The 19,877-nt window shown below is 39.7% G+C and overlaps 1 protein-coding gene across 1 annotated transcript in view; it reads right to left on the reverse strand.

The window, feature by feature from the left end:
- The window catches only part of LOC140244902 (uncharacterized), a 107,719-nt gene that overhangs the window by 25,613 nt on the left and 62,229 nt on the right, over positions 1-19,877 (reverse strand). Inside the window, exons 18-31 of the mRNA XM_072324510.1 lie at positions 17,194-17,370; positions 15,746-15,928; positions 14,691-14,885; positions 13,946-14,194; positions 12,211-12,399; positions 10,827-11,012; positions 9,723-9,917; positions 7,761-8,009; positions 6,703-6,900; positions 5,165-5,476; positions 3,867-4,073; positions 2,074-2,322; positions 1,334-1,513; positions 56-262 (exon numbers count right to left, since the gene is read on the reverse strand). Of these exons, the coding sequence (XP_072180611.1) occupies positions 56-262; positions 1,334-1,513; positions 2,074-2,322; positions 3,867-4,073; positions 5,165-5,476; positions 6,703-6,900; positions 7,761-8,009; positions 9,723-9,917; positions 10,827-11,012; positions 12,211-12,399; positions 13,946-14,194; positions 14,691-14,885; positions 15,746-15,928; positions 17,194-17,370 (2,976 nt within the window). The remainder of the gene's footprint in view (positions 1-55; positions 263-1,333; positions 1,514-2,073; positions 2,323-3,866; positions 4,074-5,164; positions 5,477-6,702; positions 6,901-7,760; positions 8,010-9,722; positions 9,918-10,826; positions 11,013-12,210; positions 12,400-13,945; positions 14,195-14,690; positions 14,886-15,745; positions 15,929-17,193; positions 17,371-19,877) is intronic.

Here is a 19,877-nt window from a genome sequence, read left to right on the forward strand (position 1 = left end):
GAGTACTTCACCCCAAACTCAAGACTGGCAGCCTTGTCTATCTAACATATCTTACCTACACACAGAGCATCACTAATGTCGTCCGTCCACGTTCCATTCTCTGTGCAAGAAGTATACCTCTTGCCCCCACGAGGCAATAAGTTGAAGCCCGGTTCGCAGTAAACCGTGCATCGGCTGAGACCACTGGGTCTGGGGCCTGTTGCACATGAGGCTGGGCTGACTGCCGCATTTGGTGGTAGCTCCAGCGGTGGACAGGAAACCGCTGAACAAGTACGATCAGAGGGAGAACAGCGGCCAACTTATCTTTATTAGATCCAATTTGAATGGGGAGTGAGGAATGTACTCTTTTCCAAAACGGAAAGAGAAAGAAAACACTTTTTTTTTTCCTGTTTGTAGGCATGTAATGGTGGTCTTGCACAAACTTACTACAAATCAATTCCACACTTACCCTACAGATACAATCATCTCCGCTTTACATCTCCAACTTTTTTTGTCTTACATATTTGTTCTAAAGCGACAGCCTTCTTGCAATAATGTACAATATGAACATGCAGTTTCACTCTTACAATGGTGTTGGACGAAAATGTCAAAAAAAAAAAGAACCTCAATGTCACTGATTCTACAAACTCAGACCCTTCTGCCCCAGCTCAGTGTTACATTCTTGTCAAACTATCATAAAATTACCAAGCTTCGTCAAATCTACTCATCCATTTTCTCCCAATTAGCTGTCTCATGCTGACATGAGTTTAATGTACATTGCAAAATGCACAGTACCAGTTTTTACTAATGCAATCATTTGATTTTTCCTGTCTTGGATTCATTGTGTCTTAAAAAGCCAAAAATTTCTTTGTCATATATTATCTCTTTTTTTTTTCAAGATTACTTTCCATAATGTAAGCCAGAAAAGTTCCACCTATACACATTAGTTTTCTTTTGTTTTCGAAAAGGTGGTAAGTAAAGTATTCTCTTTAATTATGCTTGAAAAAATTGAAAATTTGGAATTTCCTTCATACAATGAATTTTCACTTTTGTAACAATATACACTGTTGTAGCTTTCCCATCCAGCAACAACTTTGATAAAACTTCACAAATTGTAACAAACTTTTAAGCAAATCTTTCAATTTCCCTTACAAGTCACTGATGTGCTCTTCTGACATTTCTGCACTCCCTGAGTCAACATATGCATCATCATTGGGGTTATGAAAATTCCCCTTTACTGGCACTTTTAACCCGTCAAGGACGGGCTGATTTTGCTACAACACACAATTCCCATAGAAACTTGCCCGAGTATACTTGGGACTAGTCTTCAAGGGGTTAACAATGCGAGACTCACATTCACAGGTGGGCCTGGCACCTTGCCAGGAGCCATTCTGGAGGCAGAGCTGCTGGTCAGAGCCAATCAGCCTATGGCCCCTCGAACATGCGAAGGTCACCACCGATCCATGCAGGCTGCCGCATGTTGACCTCACGACGAGCAAAGGGTCGATCCTCGCGAGTCGCTCGCAAGTGGCCGCTGCAAAAAAGCATGGGAAAGTGGGAGACGAGCAGCGAATACCTTTGGCTAGTGCGAATTCTAAAAACCACAAAAATATCTTCACAATTTTATCCGCACATTTTGAACAGATTGACAATTGCACAGCATGAATTCAAGATGCTGCGAATATGTTTTTGAGAAAAAATTTTGCGAAAAATTAAAAATTAGCTTAAAAAGCGTATATATTGTCATCTGTGATTATGTTAGGCTACTAGAATTAAGTTGATAGAACCTCATAAAATACCCTGTATTATGCAACACACTGCTTAAAATGTGAAATTCTGACCTCTGAATTGACTTATTACTCTTGTCACCGCGCTACTAAGTTTATCACTTCGTTATGTGCTGATATCATAAAGGTGACATACAGTTAAGTGTACATAAAAGTGGACAATTAGTTAAACCTAGGTGTTACTCTATAGAAGAGGAAATCGCACGGGGATTTTTAGAACTTGAAAAATGACAGTTTATCTAATGAAGTGAATATTCTCCTTAGTACGCTCTGAAGTGAAACATTAACTCATCAACCCGAAACTTACCAATGACTGTGACGCCAATGGTACATCCAGCAGTATTTCCGGCACTGTCCACAGCCTCCAGAGGTATTTGATGGCGGCCCCGCGATAGAATCTGTGAGAAAACACTCCCGTTCATGCCACGGAGCGTCACATTTCCACTGTTGTCCGTCGGCATGGGGAGCTGAATAGTCACATTGGCCATGATGGAGCAGGGAGGCGTGTGAAATGTGTAGGGATCTGATGGGCAGACTAGGGTGGGTGGGGCAACATCTGCGTCACAGGTGGAAGAAACAAAGAATTTAACTCATATTTACATTGAACGTGCACATACTGACATCTTTTTATGGTCACTCTCTTATCATCCCACTGGATCTAAACAATACAAATAATTATTAAAACTACCAAAAGTTTTTTGTGACATCTTGGCAGGTCTACACCCACTCATCCGCTTCCAAACTATCAAGGAAAGCCTAGAGGTATGTCAATTAAGGCTGTATGAAAAGTTTAATCAAACATTCATTGACTTCCTTTTAATGAGTCTTTATACTTAACTCTATTCAGTTAATTTATTTTCACGCTCATTTTTCTTCCAACAAAACATAACACAGAATAAATCAGGAATTATATCATAAGCATACATATACATCAGAAAGTGCAAAAAGAAAATTAAGAAATAGAGATATACATACATATCAGCAAAATAATAAGTTATGTTTGGAGGGGAAAAAGAGAATTGAGAGGTCCACTAAAAAGCAATGCTTGTCTATTGTGAACCACTCAAGTGTTTCTCTAAAAATACTTTACAGTAGTTACAAATGCTTAACACAAAATGATTAAGACAGAATGGAACAAAACAGCAGAAACACAACAACATGACATGACTAAATTGATGGAGATACAATTGGAAGGACTAGGGCAAAAAAGAACAAGGAAAAGTAGAAATTATGCGGTGCGTAATATATGTCCCCGCCGGAAGTAGCACTTTGTAGCAAATGTACAATACAGGTCAAAAATCAAGGTCAAAGGTCAAAGAAGCCAAAGGTCAAAATTCTGTGAAGAAGTTTTGAAGCCCTCACCTAGTGCCATCACATAAAGCAAACGGAATTGAAATCGGGTTAGAAATGGCGAAGGAGTAGCATTTTGTAGCAAAATGTACAATACAGGTCAAAAATCAAGGTCAAAGGTCAAAGAAGTCAAAGGTCAAAATTCTGTGTAGAAGTTTTGAAGCCCTCACCTAGTGCCATCACATAAAGCAAACGGAATCGAAATCAGGTTAGAAATGGCGAAGGAGTAGCATTTTGAAGCAAAATGTACAATAAAGGTCAAAGGTCAAGGTCAAAGGTCACAACTGAAATTCTGTGTAGAACTTTCAATGCTCCCATGTAGTGCTATCATATAAAGCAAACAGAATCAAAATCGGCTCATAAATGACAGAGAAGTAGCAAATTGATCATTTTGATCACACACGGATGCACAGACGGACGGACAGACAGACGGACGGACACACGGACACACACGCGTACGGAGCCCGTTTCATAGTCCCCTGCTCGAACTCGTTCGGCGGGGACAAAAAAATTAAAGGAAGAAAGAAAACAGAGAGAGAGAGAGAGAGAATGCCTACACACTGAACAAGAGAAATGGAAGAGGGGATAGAGGAGGCACTTCGGACAGCTGGTGTGATAAAAATACTACTCTCCAGACTATCAGAACAAAAAAATAAAGTATATTGAAGCAAAATATGGAGGCTAAAAAAAAGTTAATATGATGCTTCTGCTTACCAGCATTGTTTGTGATTGCCTGACTGTCACACCTACCTTCACAGCTCAAAGATTCAATTCCGCGTGGGTACCACTGTCCATCCGACATACACCTGAAGGCGAGCTCTGATCGGAGAGTGGCGTAGCCTTCTAAGCACTCTATTCGGCACCAGCTAAAAGGAGCAGCGTCCCCTGTGAGGCAGTCCGGTCTCCCACGCGCCAGTCGACTGAAAGGGGGCAGGACGAGGGCTGGGCACCTTCGCACTTAAAAAAAAAAAAACCATAACAAACAAACAAGACACATGAGGTCCTGTGATTTTGATTTTGATCAGATCATCCTTCCTCAAACCCTTGCATTACTGTATATCATATAGACACTGAATCTGATGACCCACTCGTTGTGGGAATTCACTCTCTGTTTGACTTCCTGGCAGATGTGGGGCACAATTTGAACATTTAGCTGCTTGAACCTTTAGCCACTTTAACCATTTCTATGCCAGCAACTTTGGACAGGGTGCATTGTACTCTATGGTTTGTTTTTGTTTTTGGTCCCAATTATCACTCAAAGCATACAAAGGATTAAGAGATCCTGGGATATTGTGATCACACATAAAGTAAATGCGATTGTCTAATGCGGATTGCCATAAGCAAACAAGTTCATTCTCTAACAGCAATTTATGTAGTGCAATGGGTTACAACAAGTTAATGTATAAACAGCTGAATATAGGAGAAAGAACACATTCTTTAAGTCTAAAAAATGTACATGTGGTAAATTTTTAATGAGTTTATTTAGTACTTCATTTGCCTATTTTACCACAATAACACTTCTTTAATGAGATTTGTCTTCTGTTTGCAAGTGCATGGCACATAACTTACATTTCAACTGCTTAAAGATTGCATGCATGCTTGCACTAATGTAGGCCTACAGGTGTTTTGTACCTGTAGCAAAGGATTGAAATCTCTTACCAAACACCTGGCATATTTGCACATAATGTATACTGTAAAACACAATATTTTCGTGGCATGAAATATTTGCGAGAGAGTCTGCGGCAGCATTTTAAAAATAAATAGAGGTTGCGGCAGATCTGCGGTAGACTGCTAGTGATGAATATTCATACATACTGTACAATTTCAGGAAGAGGTTGTGGCAGATCTGCGGCAGATCTGCGGCAAGGTTCCTACAGTAAGCAGGAAGGCTGCGGCAAGTCAGCGGGAAAGCTGCTGCAAGTGAGCGGCAGGTCTGCAGCAGACTCGATGATGACCGTAATGTCAGCCTATTGAATTTGTAAATGACGTATCCTACAGCAGCAAGTGAGCAGGAAGGCTGCTGCAAAAGCCAAAGGCATCCAATGCACATTGTGTAGGCAAGAACTTTTGCTTGCATTTTAATTTCGCAAATTTTGGCACTCTCGAAATTTGCGAAATTAAAATGCACGCGAACATTCCTCGTTTTACAGTACCTTGGCACATTTCCTCCGCGCTCCCGCTCCACGTCCCGTTTGGTTGGCAGATCCGTGAGAAGAACATCCGGCCTCGTATGAAGCCGCCCGGGTTGCACATGTAGCTGCATCTAGTCCCCACCAGACCCCTAACACCATTCTCAGCGGAGCAACGGTGAAACAGCACGCTTGAGGGATCCGGCCTTGGCAGCGGAGGACACGTTATTGCTATATGTACAGCACATGGTATGTGTAGAGGAAAAAATATAACATGAAAAAAGACATTCAATTCAATTCATTTTGTTTCATACTTCACATTTATGAATATTACATCAGAAATACTGATACAAGTTCTTTTACCTTGTTAACAATGTGCAAAATCAAACAATATACATGGTAATAACACAGCAATTGTAACAATAACTGGTCGAAATTGAAATGTGGTTGAACAAAGAGAAGTATGACAGGACCTACATGAAAGCAAGCATGTTTGGCGGTAAGCCCCAAGTAATCAGTGTTTGTAATAAAGAAACAGAGAACGGATAGAAGATGAGACCAGGGGATTAATGGTACCAAATAAGAGAAGCGGGGTACATGCCTATGTGAAATAAAAAAAGAAAAAAGAAAAAAGAAAAATAAATCTGTAAGAACACAAAAATGAACTAACATCAAGTCAAGGAACATTTTTTATACAAATTCATTCATTTCTAGTCCAACAACTCACTTTCTATGAGAGTTCTTTTTACAGAGCATTACATCTTCTAATCTTTTTATCTGCACGTCTCTTCCTATAGGAGAGTTTGCACTCTGCATTCACAACTTTCACAATAAGTTTAAAAATTCTTATTCTTGTTTCCCATCCGATTAGAATTTGCAACATGTATACTTCATACGCAGTTTTAGTTGATAATTTCAACAGCTACATTGTTTATCAGAGTCCTAGGGTTAGGAATTAGTTTTAGGGTTTTACCAACTTTACCAACGAAAACTTCCACATTCCATTTTATTCAACCCTATTGGAAGTGTCACCCTCTTTAGCAATGTAAGCTTAGAGCACCGGGGAAAAACAAAACAAAACAAAAAACCAGCAGACAGTTTCACAGGGGGAGGGGGTACAAACTAAACTTTTTCCAAATACAGCATCATTAATCCATACTGGAATTACATAATGTGTCTATGCCATATATTTATTAAGTCTAATTTTTGTTTGTTTGTTTTGTTTTGTTTGTTTTTTTTCAAAACAGGACTTCCAGCAATTTTGTGAGTGGTTAAATTCGCAATATTGGAGTACAGAAGTCACCGGGAAAATGTATGCGTGTATATCATACTCATGTTGGGAACAGAGTTAATATTTTTGAGTGTTTTCAAATTTGTGACATAGCACTCAACCTGCAAAACTTGCGTAAATAAAGCCCTCGAAAAAATTACGCTGTATAACATAAATGACCTCTGACCTTGGCAAACGGGGACGTTGCCCAACCAATACCAGGTGCCTCTGCTGCTTTCACCGTCCCACACACACTTTTTTGTGCTTGAGCCAGACAGGTTGTAGCCAAAGCGACATTCCAGGCTGCAGTTGGAACCCTGAACGTTGGAGCACTCGTTGACGTAGAGGGCGTTGCTTGGCAGCAGTTGCTCGGGGCAACGGATCACTTGGGCAACAGAAGCATTTATGGGAAAGCATAAATTGATACATGCTTTTTAAACATTTCTTCTCTGTTATTAACGATGGCTGGCTGGATTATTTGTCAATAGATACAACAAAGTTTTGTGTATCTAGTTTTCAGAAAACTTAAAGCAATTCAACAGCAGCTGGAAGTTGACTAGGTTGTCTCCCGTTTTTTCAATAGAATTACTTAATTCTGACATGCATGTTAGTATGACTTGCTTCCATTAAATGAAGGTGAATTTCATTAAACAAGTGACCTTTAAGATTGGCCCTCTGTTCACAGGAAAATTTCCCAAATCATTTGTCCTCATTACCCCAAAGACTTTCCTGTTTGACTTTATACCAAGTGTTATTTATGGCAAGAAAATGACAGTTTCAAGCTAAATTGTGGTGATCTTTAACATTCACCTTTCAGCTTTGTCATTTTAATCAATCAATTGACTTCTCTTAGCAAGCTCAGTGAATGATCCATGTTCTCATTAAACAAATGTATATGGAAAAGTTATGTTTTCCTCAGCATAGAGAATTTTATCCAAATTTGCACATGAAGTGTCCAGTTTAGCTACACCACTTAGTTTTTTTTTTTTCTGACATAAAAAGTATAACAAAAGTAAGGAGAAAATTCAACCTTGTATCACAATATCTGAACTACTAAGGAACTACTGCGCACCAATAAACTCTGTCCTTTAAAGTCCAAAACATCCTGTGGTTTGGTTGATTAGCATTAATAGCAATGACTGCATTCCTATTCCATTAGCAGGCTGGAACCTCGCAAGTTTTCCACCATCTCTTTCTCTTTCTGTCACAAGAGCTTCCATCAAGTCAGCTGCATAGTATTTTTACCTCTAACTGTCACATAGAATCTGCACGTCGCAGTGTTGCCAGCAGAGTCAGAAGCGGTGACGACTATGGCGTGCAAGCCCTCCGAAAATATATCGCCGGGCTGCCGCGAGGCCGTCAAGTTCCAAATGGTGCTGTGAAGGTCAACAGCTCGTGGCATTTCCCAGGTGATGACAGCTTCGGTGGCAAGAGGCGGGGCAGTCACTGTGAAGTCCTCTGGACAGGTCCCATCAAAGTGAGGTGCGGTTGCATCTATGGAAAACAGGCCGTCACAGACAAGTGTGGTTAGGAAGCCTGGTGGGGAATGAAGTGTAACTAAAGCTCTCTCCCTGAGAAGAAGGGTCACAAACTATTGAAAAAGAAACTAAAAATGCTCAAATTTGCTTTACCTGCAGTTTTCCTCTTTTTCTTGATTTCAAGACACATTTAGGAATTTTGTGCACATGTAGATGTGTAGGTGTTTTAATTTTGTGTACACTGTCACTTTCCTAGCCATTTGAAAAGAAAAGCAACAACATTCCTCACAAATGATTAAACTTACATCCTCCTCTAATCAAAAAAAGAAAGATAATTACATACACACAAATACACACACTCAATCGCATCAACAAAATACACAGAAAGGAAATGACTGAAGACTACCCACAGAGCCGCACAGACCTGCACTATGCTCAACTCAGGCTCCACATGCAGTACAATGTCTCGGTAGATAGTAATTTTTTCCGAAGTAAATTGCACTTTTTCCGAAGTGAATTGCATTTCCGAAGTCATTGCACTTTGCTCAACTCAGGATCCGAGTTCTAGTACTTTCATATCTTAGGTAGATAGTAACTTTTTGCAAAGTTAATTAAAGTCATCAAACAAATCTTTTACTCCTTTCTCTTTCCTATTCGGTAACAAACCATCCAGTAAAAGTTTTACATGGTACAGAAGTAGACATGGAGAAGTTGTTTAAAGATAAACATGCACAAAAGGATTACATACAGAGAGATGGAATTAAGGACTATGCAAGACAGAATGCAATGTTTTCGCAGAAAAGGGTCAAGAGGATCCTAGGCCACGAGTCTCTATTGCTCAGATGCTTCGACTGTAGTCAAACTTAGATAGATGAGCCACCCACGGGAGATGAAAGGAATGGCCTTTATAGACAGGTGGCTGCTAGGGCAGGTTTAACTGTACATTTGAATTTTTGTTGTCTTTTCTTTTTACAGGAAAATTGTATCCAAGATACATTTCAATTTTGATTCATCAAACCAACCATCCATTAATTAATATGCAGTTGTAATTATGAACACTGTTGAAAATAATTTGATGTGATGATCAAATTGTAGTACATGCACGTTTACATGACAGTAAGTTAACAATGGTCACGGACCTCAAGAAGCACAGTTCATAATTTGACCAATCAATATAATGAATACAGATATTATAATACATTTTACTTGCACACAGAAGAAAAAAAAAGAAAGAAATGATGACTCACATTGAAAGTACTGAGGATGCAATGAAGGCACCAGCTCTATTTTTTGATAATTAAATTTTAGGCTCGAATACATTCCCACTAAGACTAAGGGCATACATCCTCCCCTTGCATGTTTGTTTGTTCGTTTTCCATCTGAGAAGATGGCTGGATAGCCCATATTCAGCTTCGCTAAGCTGGTCTTCCATGGGGTCCAGTTGGATGTGAATTGGGACCACTTCACTGGGTTAAACACCCTACTCTTTGCGATGAATTAATGAAGTGGGATCTTTTACATGCATGAGTTGTGACTCGCTCACACACGGGAACTCCATTTTATGTCCTATCCGAGGGACAAAGCGTTTTGCCTCTTGCTAGAGGGGACGGTATGCTTACACACAACATTGCTCAGTCCAGACTCGGGTTCGAACTCAGGTCGCTTGGGTCGGAGGCAGATGCGCTACCGACTGAGCCAACTCACCGCCCTTGTGCCACACCCTTCTCACCTTCACAGAAGTGCTGGTCGTCAAGGTTACTCCACTGGCCCGTCTCCAGGCACTCGTGCTGGGACCGCCCCTGCAGCTGGAAGCCCTCCCGGCACGACAGGGTGCACACGTTGTGGGTGGTCCCCCCAACCGTCTGGCAGGACGCCGGCATGATGACACCGTGCTCAAATGGTTGGATTGGGTCACACACTTGCACTGAAAGAAAGCAATCACAGGAGGGTGCATCATTTTGATACCACATAGATCTACAATGTACCTTACATTCGTAATGTCACTGTGTACCAAAATGAATTACAAGTCCAGATATTACACAATGAGATTCCACACTAAAATCAAATTGTATCATATCAATCAGTTTATATTAAACATATTATAACACACTATACCATACTCATTTACACATTATATTATATAATGTTCCAATATATTTCATTACATCATATCATAATAATATACAAGATATTATATCTCATCAGACTAAACCAATAACTTTGGTCAAGAGACCTAAAGTAAAAGATCTACACCATATCTACATTGATTTTAGATATTCGAATTGAAACTTGCAAAAATTGTTTTAAAACTCATTCTGTTTTTGCTTGATAGAGAACACTGATACATACACTTCAAGAAGTGTAAACTGTCACTGAAAATTCAAAGTGTTTATGGGTCATCACCTGCCTACAGTGTTCAAAATTAGAATAAGAGTTTGAAAAATGATATAGATTGGGAAAAACACATTCAAATATGGTGCTCGGTGAGTGACAGTGTGGCTTGCATTGTTCTCATCATCTCAGTATCATTTTGCTCTGTAATTCAATTTCCTCAAATACACTATCATTCTTCATGAACCTGTGTAAAATTGTGTGAAAATTATTGCTTCCTTTCATCAGTAGAGGTTTGTACTGTATGAAACTGCATCACAAAAGCATCAAATTTTGACCTGAAAATGATCATAAAACTCAAAGCTTAGATCTGATCCCACCCTATGATTCAAGACTGCTTGTAAACACTATCATCAAAGTGATTTGTCAAACAGACCGACACTAATCGGGACATTAAGAGGTAGCAAGCGACACAAGGTACTTGATGTCAATGATGCGTTACCATGGCAATAGTATGGCGTTCCCGACCAGGTGCCATCTTCTTGACATACTCTGAGGGAGGAGCCGTTGACGTTGTAGTAGCCGGGAGCGCACATGTACGTGCACTCCACCCCGGCCAAATAAGGGGCTTCACATCCAGACATGTAGACCTTTTCCGCATCCCTTGTTGGACCATCGCACGTAATGGCTGCAAGGCAGGAGTAACAGAATCTAAATGCACTTCATTTGCTTGTTTCTCCGGTTAAGCTGGACCTAACACACAGTGATCATGATGACTACAGTAAAAATACGTAGCCCATACAAGTCGCATGTGCAATGCTAATGTATTTAATACAAATAACGGATATACACTATTATTTCCTATGACATCGTATTTTAATGACTTAATGTGCCTTTAGCTCAGACATAATCATGGACACAAGTATTTTCGTGGAAATCAGGCTATTGCTAATTCAGTCTGGGAGAGTGTGTTATCAAAATTGACTGCTCCATCAATTTGGAGTTATAGTATACACATGTAATCTGTTGTCCTCTCAATGTGCAAATTGAAATGAAATGAAAATTACTTTCTTCTTTAGACTTTCAGTTTTTAGTGATGTCCATATTTACTTTCCTATCTTTTGATCTAGCACATTTGATCATTCAAATAAAGTATTTCGCTAAAATGTGCTACAGTGCGTTATTCTATTTTTTGCAGTTTAGATAGAGTAAATTTTAACACAGCATTTTGATTCGCTGCTCCAATTCAAAGCTCATACATTCATTGTTACCAGTAAATTGAAAGAGAAAGCAAACTGCAGCAGGGGAAGGTCTTTCCTCCTGTCAGAGTACTTAGCCTTGGTTACCGATGATCACTCTTCATCAAAGCACCCGACTTCTTAAAGGGGAAGGCTAGTAACTGATCAGTGGGAATCAGTGGAACTGCTGGGAGATGATTGTTCCAATCCTTATGGGATTCATTCAAGAGTTCATTGTATATCTATTGTTGTGTGAAAATGATTTGCTTCAGAATGATCTCATATTCAAGTAATGTGCAGTTTAATGCTTCCATGCAGGTTAGCATCCCTGGTCAGTGACGGAGCATTAATCTGCACATTACTTGAATATGAGACCGTTCTGAAGCAAATCATTTTCACCCAACTATAGATATACAATGAACTCTTGAATGAATCCCATAAGGATTGGAACAATCATCTCCCAGCATTTCCACTGATTCCCACTGATCAGTTACTAGCCTTCCCCTTTAAGTCTTGGTATTTAATCGCATAACTTTTTGGTCGTGTGACTTCAAAGACGAACAGTTAGTTTCTATTCCATCTATAATACATTGCTGTGATCACTATGCCTTACTGGTCAACTCTTTTTCTCTGGCCTAGTTCACTGACCTTCACATACAGCCTTGTCCCCTTGCCACCTCAACTGACCCTCCACCTCGCGGTCGCACGTCCGGGAACTGGAGCCGGTGAGGCGGTAGCCAGGGTTGCAAGCGAAGGTACACACGGAGCCGTAATGAAAGCTGCAGTTGTTGACCAACTGACCGTTCAGAGGGATGCTCAAGTAATCACAGTACTCCACTAGAAGATGACGTATCAAAGGAGAAATATATGAAGGTAATATATCAAGATGCGTATGATCATATGCATGACTTATCATCACTTTATTGAAGTCTATTGAATAACCAGGAAATTATTGAAAGATGCATTCTGCAAAGAGACAAGGGCAAATGAAACTCCACAAGGGATGGAAATTGAGCAAATTTTTGCCCAAGGCGTCAGGGGTTGTTATTAGAGTTATGGACAAAATTTGCTTTCACAAATAACGCCTTGTGAAGATGTGTTCTTTGAAAGTAAGCAAATTTTGTCACATTGACTTGACAAAGCTGGATGAATGAAAACTCCTCAGATTTCTCTCTTGCACAGTCTCATCTAATACTCCTGTCTCTTCAAACTCGTTGGAAAGCTTTGTGTATAAAATCATACTTGGGTCACTCTACATTGGCAATGCGTAATGAAGGTCCACTTGAAAACATGGTTCAACCAGGCACCTGCGATGCTTTGCAAAAAGCTGTTCAATGACACTATTTCAAAAGTAATATCCATTGATTTGTAAGAAATTGCATTTTTCATACCTGCCTTCAACCCTGTGGCTTGCATGACTATTATGAAACAGGAATTATGCAAGCCATGTTCTTTGCCAGAATTTTTTTTTGCTTTGGCCCTGACAGATACACACTATGAAGACTGTGGGAGGACAGCTCATCATTTTGTTTGATTAGAATTATGACTATAATAGGATACAATTGACTATCATTTTGACCTTTCTTGATTTCTACGGCTCACAAATGACTTCACCAGATCAGGAATATGCCGCAACAATGGAACTGCATAAGCAAATATTTTGCCACTGATTTCATGGATACTTATGTTGGAATTTAGATTTTTCCTTCATTCATAAAAAGTTTGGTTTTAACCATGTGCCCAGACTGTGCGATACATAACATATCAGCCCTATGCTTCTTTTCCCCTATTCTTTCAAAGGAGGGGACTGTGGACAATACCATTTGATATACCCTGTTTGCATTTTCTTTTTCTTTTTCTTTTTTACTGCACAGAAAAAAAAAATCCCGGTCAGTTAATTAACTGATTCATATACTGTATAAGGTCTCGAAGTCTGAAAGAGCAGGTGACAAAAAGTAAATTAGGCTGCATTTATATGATTTCGCTTACAGAGAAACATGGTTTGAAACATAGCTCGACAGAGGAACACCTATAAGAGTTTCTCCTGAGAATGTTTCTGGCTAGGCTCGTTTGGACTATGCCACTGGGTATCTCATTATGTGTGTAGCTTGACCTTTGACAGTTTGGTCAAACAGGTTGCACGCAACTGCGACATTATCTAAACCATGTTCGGGATTGCATGTACAGGACATTCATAACCTTGTTTCTCATGAAATGTGGTTTTGAATCACACCACTTTGGGTTCAAAACCATGTTTCAACTATGTTTTAAGAACAACTACCATTTATTGCAAAATGTAAATCTCAAAACATGGTTTCATAATCTTGTTTCTAGCTAGAAAAGTTGGTTGTAAATGAGCACACTTTAGACTACTACAACCCACCGGTAACAATCACCACAAATTGACAGATTGCGGTGTTGTTAGACGCATCACGGGCGATGATTAGTATGTTGTGTTCTCCCTCCTCGAGGAGATACGGTGCCTCGTGGGATGCCGAGTATCTGATCGCTTCTCTGGTGTTGTCCGTGGCCGTTGGCGAGGGCCAGTCCAGAAATGCCGTCAGGTTCCCTCTGTCCGCGGTGACATTGATGCTCGAAGGGCAGGTGTCGCCAAAGGAGGGCGGGATTGGGTCTGGCGAAATTAAAGTTTCAAAGGTAGCAATATTTGCATTTTTTTTTTTCAACTTGGGCAATGAATGCTGTATAGATTGACATTGCAAAATCATACAAAATTTTCTTATTTGTGCACTGGCTGCAATTAGTTTATCTTAATCCTATTTAGTCAGCATTTCTTTCATTGGAAAAAAAAATAGAGATCAGACAAGTATATAACATTTTCTGTAGGCCCTTATTGCACAGTGGGCTACCATTTGTGCATGTGCGTAGATACGGCCAGAACGCAGTCTGATAGTGTCACCCATCTCATGAATGCAACCTGTGATGAAACAATCAGTTTTGAGAAAGTGATCTGACTTAATAGTGGATTGACAAATTCCATGAGGTTATCATTGATTGCATTCCTTTAAATTGGACACACGATTAATACAACTTCCTTCACTATTCCTTGCATTGTGGCAGCACTGAAAGGACAAAAGTGATGTGATCAATTCAACAAGGCGATTCCTCACCCACGCAGTGAGAGTCAACGTCCTCATCACTCCAGCGGCCGTCCTGCTGACAGCTTTTCATGGTGACACCACCGGCCTGATAACCATTTCGACACAACAGCATGCAAGTGGATTGGTAACTTCCCCCGACCGTTGTGCAGTTTTCGGGCTGGAACATGCCATTTGGTGGGGTCTCTAGGGGTGCGCATGTCACAGCTGTTGGAGGGAGCAAATAAAGATACAGTCAGACCAATCCATGCATATTTACAGCATCAATCACTCATTCAAATGGGGTACATTTATTTTTTTTTTTTAAGTGAAGAGGAGCTCACTTCTTAAACACACAACACATTCTTGAAGAATTAAATGCATAATATTTACAATTTTTCTTTTCAATTTAAGTGATTTCTTGAAATAATTAGGGCCTATATACCTTTTTGTACATCACACTAGGCATATTGATAAAAGATGTGACTAATGCAGGAAATGAGACTATCATTACAAGTTTAGAATCTTGAATTAACCAGTTATTACTTCATGGAAGCATCTCGGATGAATCTCTCTGACAAGTAAGTACTTAGCGTGTCAGACACATGTTCATGTCACATGTTAAACACACTGATACCACTTCTTTATGTGTGAAATAGTCATATCACAAAGTACTGAAATAAAGAAGAATTCTGAAAAAAAAAAATCTTGGCCACATAGTACCATAATTCTAAAAAAATAAAGAATATTTCAGAGAAATTAAATGTATTATTTATTGCAGTGAAGTATTCTATGAAAGTAAGGTGTGAAATTGATATTGAAGCATCACATCAAATTTTGTCTTGGTAACTGCGACTGAATTGTGGTTGGGCTTTATATTAATACAAGAAGTGAATATGTAACCTAAAAAAAAAACAACAACAATTACAGCAATTTAGGGAAACTAAATGGATCTTTTATTGCAGTGAAGCATTCTAGGGAAGCATAGTATGATATCAATTGTGGCATCACATCAAATTTTGCCTTGGTGACTGCAACTGAACCATGGCTGAGCTTTAGATGAATGTCAACAGGAAGTGAACTTTAACCTCTGCAGTAGAGCTGTGGACCAGACCATGTTCCATCCTTCTCACAGGTGAGCTCCTTGTGACCGCTGCTCCAAGTGAAACCCTCCTCGCAATCGTGGACGCAGGTGGAGTTTTGGATCGGGGGAATGGGGCACGACACGACATTGGCGTTCTCTGTGATGTTGAGTTCTGGACACTCCACCACTGTATAAAGAAAAAGTAAAAAGTAAAAACACACACAATTGCTATGGTGTAATATGGTTTCGAAATTTTGATTGTTCAAGTTACAGCTGGGTGTGTATTGTTATGATGGATGAATATGCAAAATCCTACGCATTTTTAATTGTTTGGGATTATTATGCAGTTCTTGTGTATCAATTAAAAAAAAAAAAGAAGCAATTACATAGATGCACATATAGGACTATATCAATCTGTGCCAGAGAGGATGCAAAAGTGATAGATTTCCAACCTGAATATCGACATGTGGGGACAGGATGGTTATCTACAGTGTTGGAAACAGTCTAGCAATAATGAGGTTATCAATATGGTCTTCCTATAAAGTAACATTCTAGTCCAATCTTACCTTGTATGCCAGTACCGGTATTATGCAACGCAAATGTATAATAATTATCACCCGAGGTACTATCCACACCATCTTCAGGTTAACTTTCATGAATAGAGAAAAACTAGAAAACTAGAATGCCAGAAGTTTCAATATCGATGAAACAAGACAAAGAATAAGAAAGTTCAGGAATTTTGGGTTTGACGTTTTTCATTGACCAGTTGTACTGGTTAAAACTTCTTTATGTAAATTAGCTTGGGTAAATGATGTCATCTACTCAAAACTTTCTTGTTAATTTACAAAGAAAACGATCATAAAATCAATGTATTTGGTTGATAAATGAGAAACTACAACTACACTGTATTTCCTTATCAAAGATATTATTGCCAGTTTTTTTTTTTTTTTTTGGGGGGGGGGGGGGGTTGTGGCTCAACAAAGATTTGGTGCCAAGAATATTTTACCTGATTTCAGGCCAACAAAGGGGACATTAAAATTTGTGTGTCCCATTAACTGCAGCCCTGAAAATTAGACTCCTGTCATAAGCTGGCATATTGTATTTCTGAGGTGATGGGATGATCACCTCGTCAAATTTGTGCCTCTATGGCAACTGTATTGTGAAAACACAAGATGTTTTACTTCAATCAAGTTCCATTTTTTATCTCTATTCTTATGAGACATTTACCATTCACTTTGTCTACTCCATTCATGAAAGCCAATTTGCATATTACTATGTCACAGAAATGCATTTTGAAAAACAGCTTCTCTCAGTTCATTTAATCTAGTCACTGATCTAGTTTTACATGAAGATGGTCCTTTTTTTTGGTGCTTTTTGTAATGGGTACAGGAGGGGGGTGGGACAAGTGTGTATAGCACATGCATACACAAACACACACAAACAAATCATCACCTGTGCAAAACTGATCCATGTCATTCTCCCACTGTCCATCAGCAAGACAGAGGAGGTCATAGACCTTGCTTTCTGACCAGTAGCCGGGGTCACACTCCACGGTGCAACGCCGCCCCGGCTCAAACGTGCAGTCCTCCAAGAATCGGCCGAACGAGACACTGCTCGGGCAGGTGGTGTCTTGTTTTTTTTTTTAGCACGCAGTGGGGAGAAAAAAGAAATATACCCAGTGGGGAAAAGTGTGACAAGGCAAGGCACATGCTTCGAAAATGAAAATATGACATCACCAAAACTTTAAGAATTCATAACGTTTGCATCAATTGTCCAATTCTTATTTTTATCTGATGTGTTTTGCTAATAATTGTTGCTTTCACTCAATCCATATCTATATTGGGTTTTGGTTACTTTTAAGTTTTTATGGGTGTCAATACTGATTGAGGCAAGTAACATTACTTACAACACACTCCTCATTGCAAGCATCGCCTTGGTATGGTACATTAAGCATTACTACGAATAGGAATAGTGCTACTGCTAGGTCTAGAACCTATGTGAGTATCTCATTATGTTTCCTAGAAGAAACAGATTTTCCAAGAATCTCGTCAAGACAAATCTTAGACAAGATGCTATTACGTTGGTACTAGTTCAAGACAAGAAGCAGTCAGTGGTTACAGCAAATTCATGTAAAGTTGTGCTTTATAGTTGCAACCCTTGATCTTACTGTGCGAGTATGTGCTTAATGTGCCAATTACTGTAGAACTTGATATATTTGCAGAGACTCCAACTCTCCCGGTTTCGACGGGAGATCTCCCGCCGAAAGCTCATTATTGCAAAATCTCCCTTTCTCCCGCTTGGGATTTGATTTCTCCTGCCCTGACTCTGTGTCTCCCGCTTGAAATGATTTCTTACTTTTCGTCTCATTGTGTTGAAAAATAAGCCTTAGATAGCACGGGGGAGCATAGAACCCTAATTTAGAGCTTCCAGGGCCCAAGCGGGCTCTCGCTCCCGGCCGCAAGGAAACTTCGCGCTCGCGATATGCGCTTCGCGCACATCAAGTTTTGAGTCTCCCGTTTGTTGGGGGTTTCAGGCGGGAGAATCTCCAGATCAGAAGGTGCTTGGGGTTGGAGTCTCTGTATTTGCGGCATGAAATTTTCGAAAATTGCCGCTGGCATTCAATGCATTTCTAGTGTACACAAGAACTTTGGCGTGCATTTTTAATTTTGCAAACCTTGGCTCTCACAAAATTTGCAAAATTAAAATGCATTCAAACATTCCTCATTTTACAGTATAGGGTTCTAGTGCATCTGCCTGACTGCTTTCCTCACATTATTGGCATAGATTTCTAGAAATCAAAGAATGTAGACATCTAAAACTTGTTTAGTTTTTTTTTTTCTGAATTGGCAAGGATGAATAACTTGAAACGGTCATAACTTTCTTAATTAGGCCTACGTTTAGATCGTTTATCATTTATTTCAGATCTCCTAGTAATCCTACACTGGTTTGTGCCTTTTACTATTCTAACGTTAGGTTTTATGTTAGTTAGACTAGCCTATCTATTATTGGATCTGCTTTTTGAGATCCAAATTTTTCAATGTAGGAATTCTAAATTGAAATTCTCCTTTTTTTTAAATGTAGGCCTAACACCAACACTAACATCAGGTCTGTGAGGGAGGGATGTGGGAAAGGATGGTGACCTAAGAAGACTAGTCCAATAAGTAAAATAGGCCTAACAGTTAGGCCTATTGTATGCTTTGGAGCAGTAGACACTTCTACTAGTAGGCCTAGGTCCTTTGCTAAACCTAGGCCCTAGGCCCTAGCCCTATAATTACAAGTAGGTCTAGACCCTAGGTAGACTAACAGAGTCTAAGTAGGCCTACTCTTACATTTGTTGAAGTGTAGTATCTAGGTCTAACTGGTTAGAATAACTAACTGTTAGTAGGCTACCCTTGCGGTCCCTGCTTAACAAGTATGCCTCCCACGGGTAGGGCCTTACTGTTAGGTCTAACGTTAAAGTTATACACACGTTTAATACAAATTGCACTTAAACACTCATTGAGTCATGGTAGGTCGAGGTTAATGTTAACTGTTAACTGAAACGGACATCACCAACAAGATCTAGGACCTAGGCCTAACGGTTAGATGTGTTTAAGTATTCTGGGCTAATCTAGGTTTTCCTGTAGAACCAGCTAAGAGCCTCCAGAAGTACACAGCACGTGGCAACCAGTTAAAAGCAAAGCAGTCAGCACAAGTTAGTTAGTTAGGGATTACACAGAAAAGACCTCCTACCCTACACAAAACCAGTTGTTAGACGTGTGCTAGCCCGACCAGACGCCGTGCTTACAGTGACTTGGCTATATGGACTGTGTACAGTCAGACAGACGTGTGCTAACTATGGTTAGACTTATTTCTGTTATCAGAGCAAGATGTGAACTTACTGCTGGGAGACTTTTTGGCGGCGGCCTCCCTTCTTGAGCAGATTTTGTAATTCTTCTGTCTTCACTACAATTAACGTTAGATCTAAGTTGTTTGTGTGGTAAAAAGAGAAAAAGACATAGGCCCTACTTTACTTGAAGAGACGAATTTAATCACTCAGAGAACACAGAACTTCAGAGACGGACATCGTCCATGGCCATAACAAGAGCCCGAGTATAACCGGTACATTGTTTTTAGCCAGTGTTTTTAGCCAACTG

This window comes from Diadema setosum, chromosome 21 (assembly GCF_964275005.1).
Source record: "Diadema setosum chromosome 21, eeDiaSeto1, whole genome shotgun sequence".
Taxonomy (NCBI): Eukaryota; Metazoa; Echinodermata; class Echinoidea; order Diadematoida; family Diadematidae; genus Diadema; species Diadema setosum.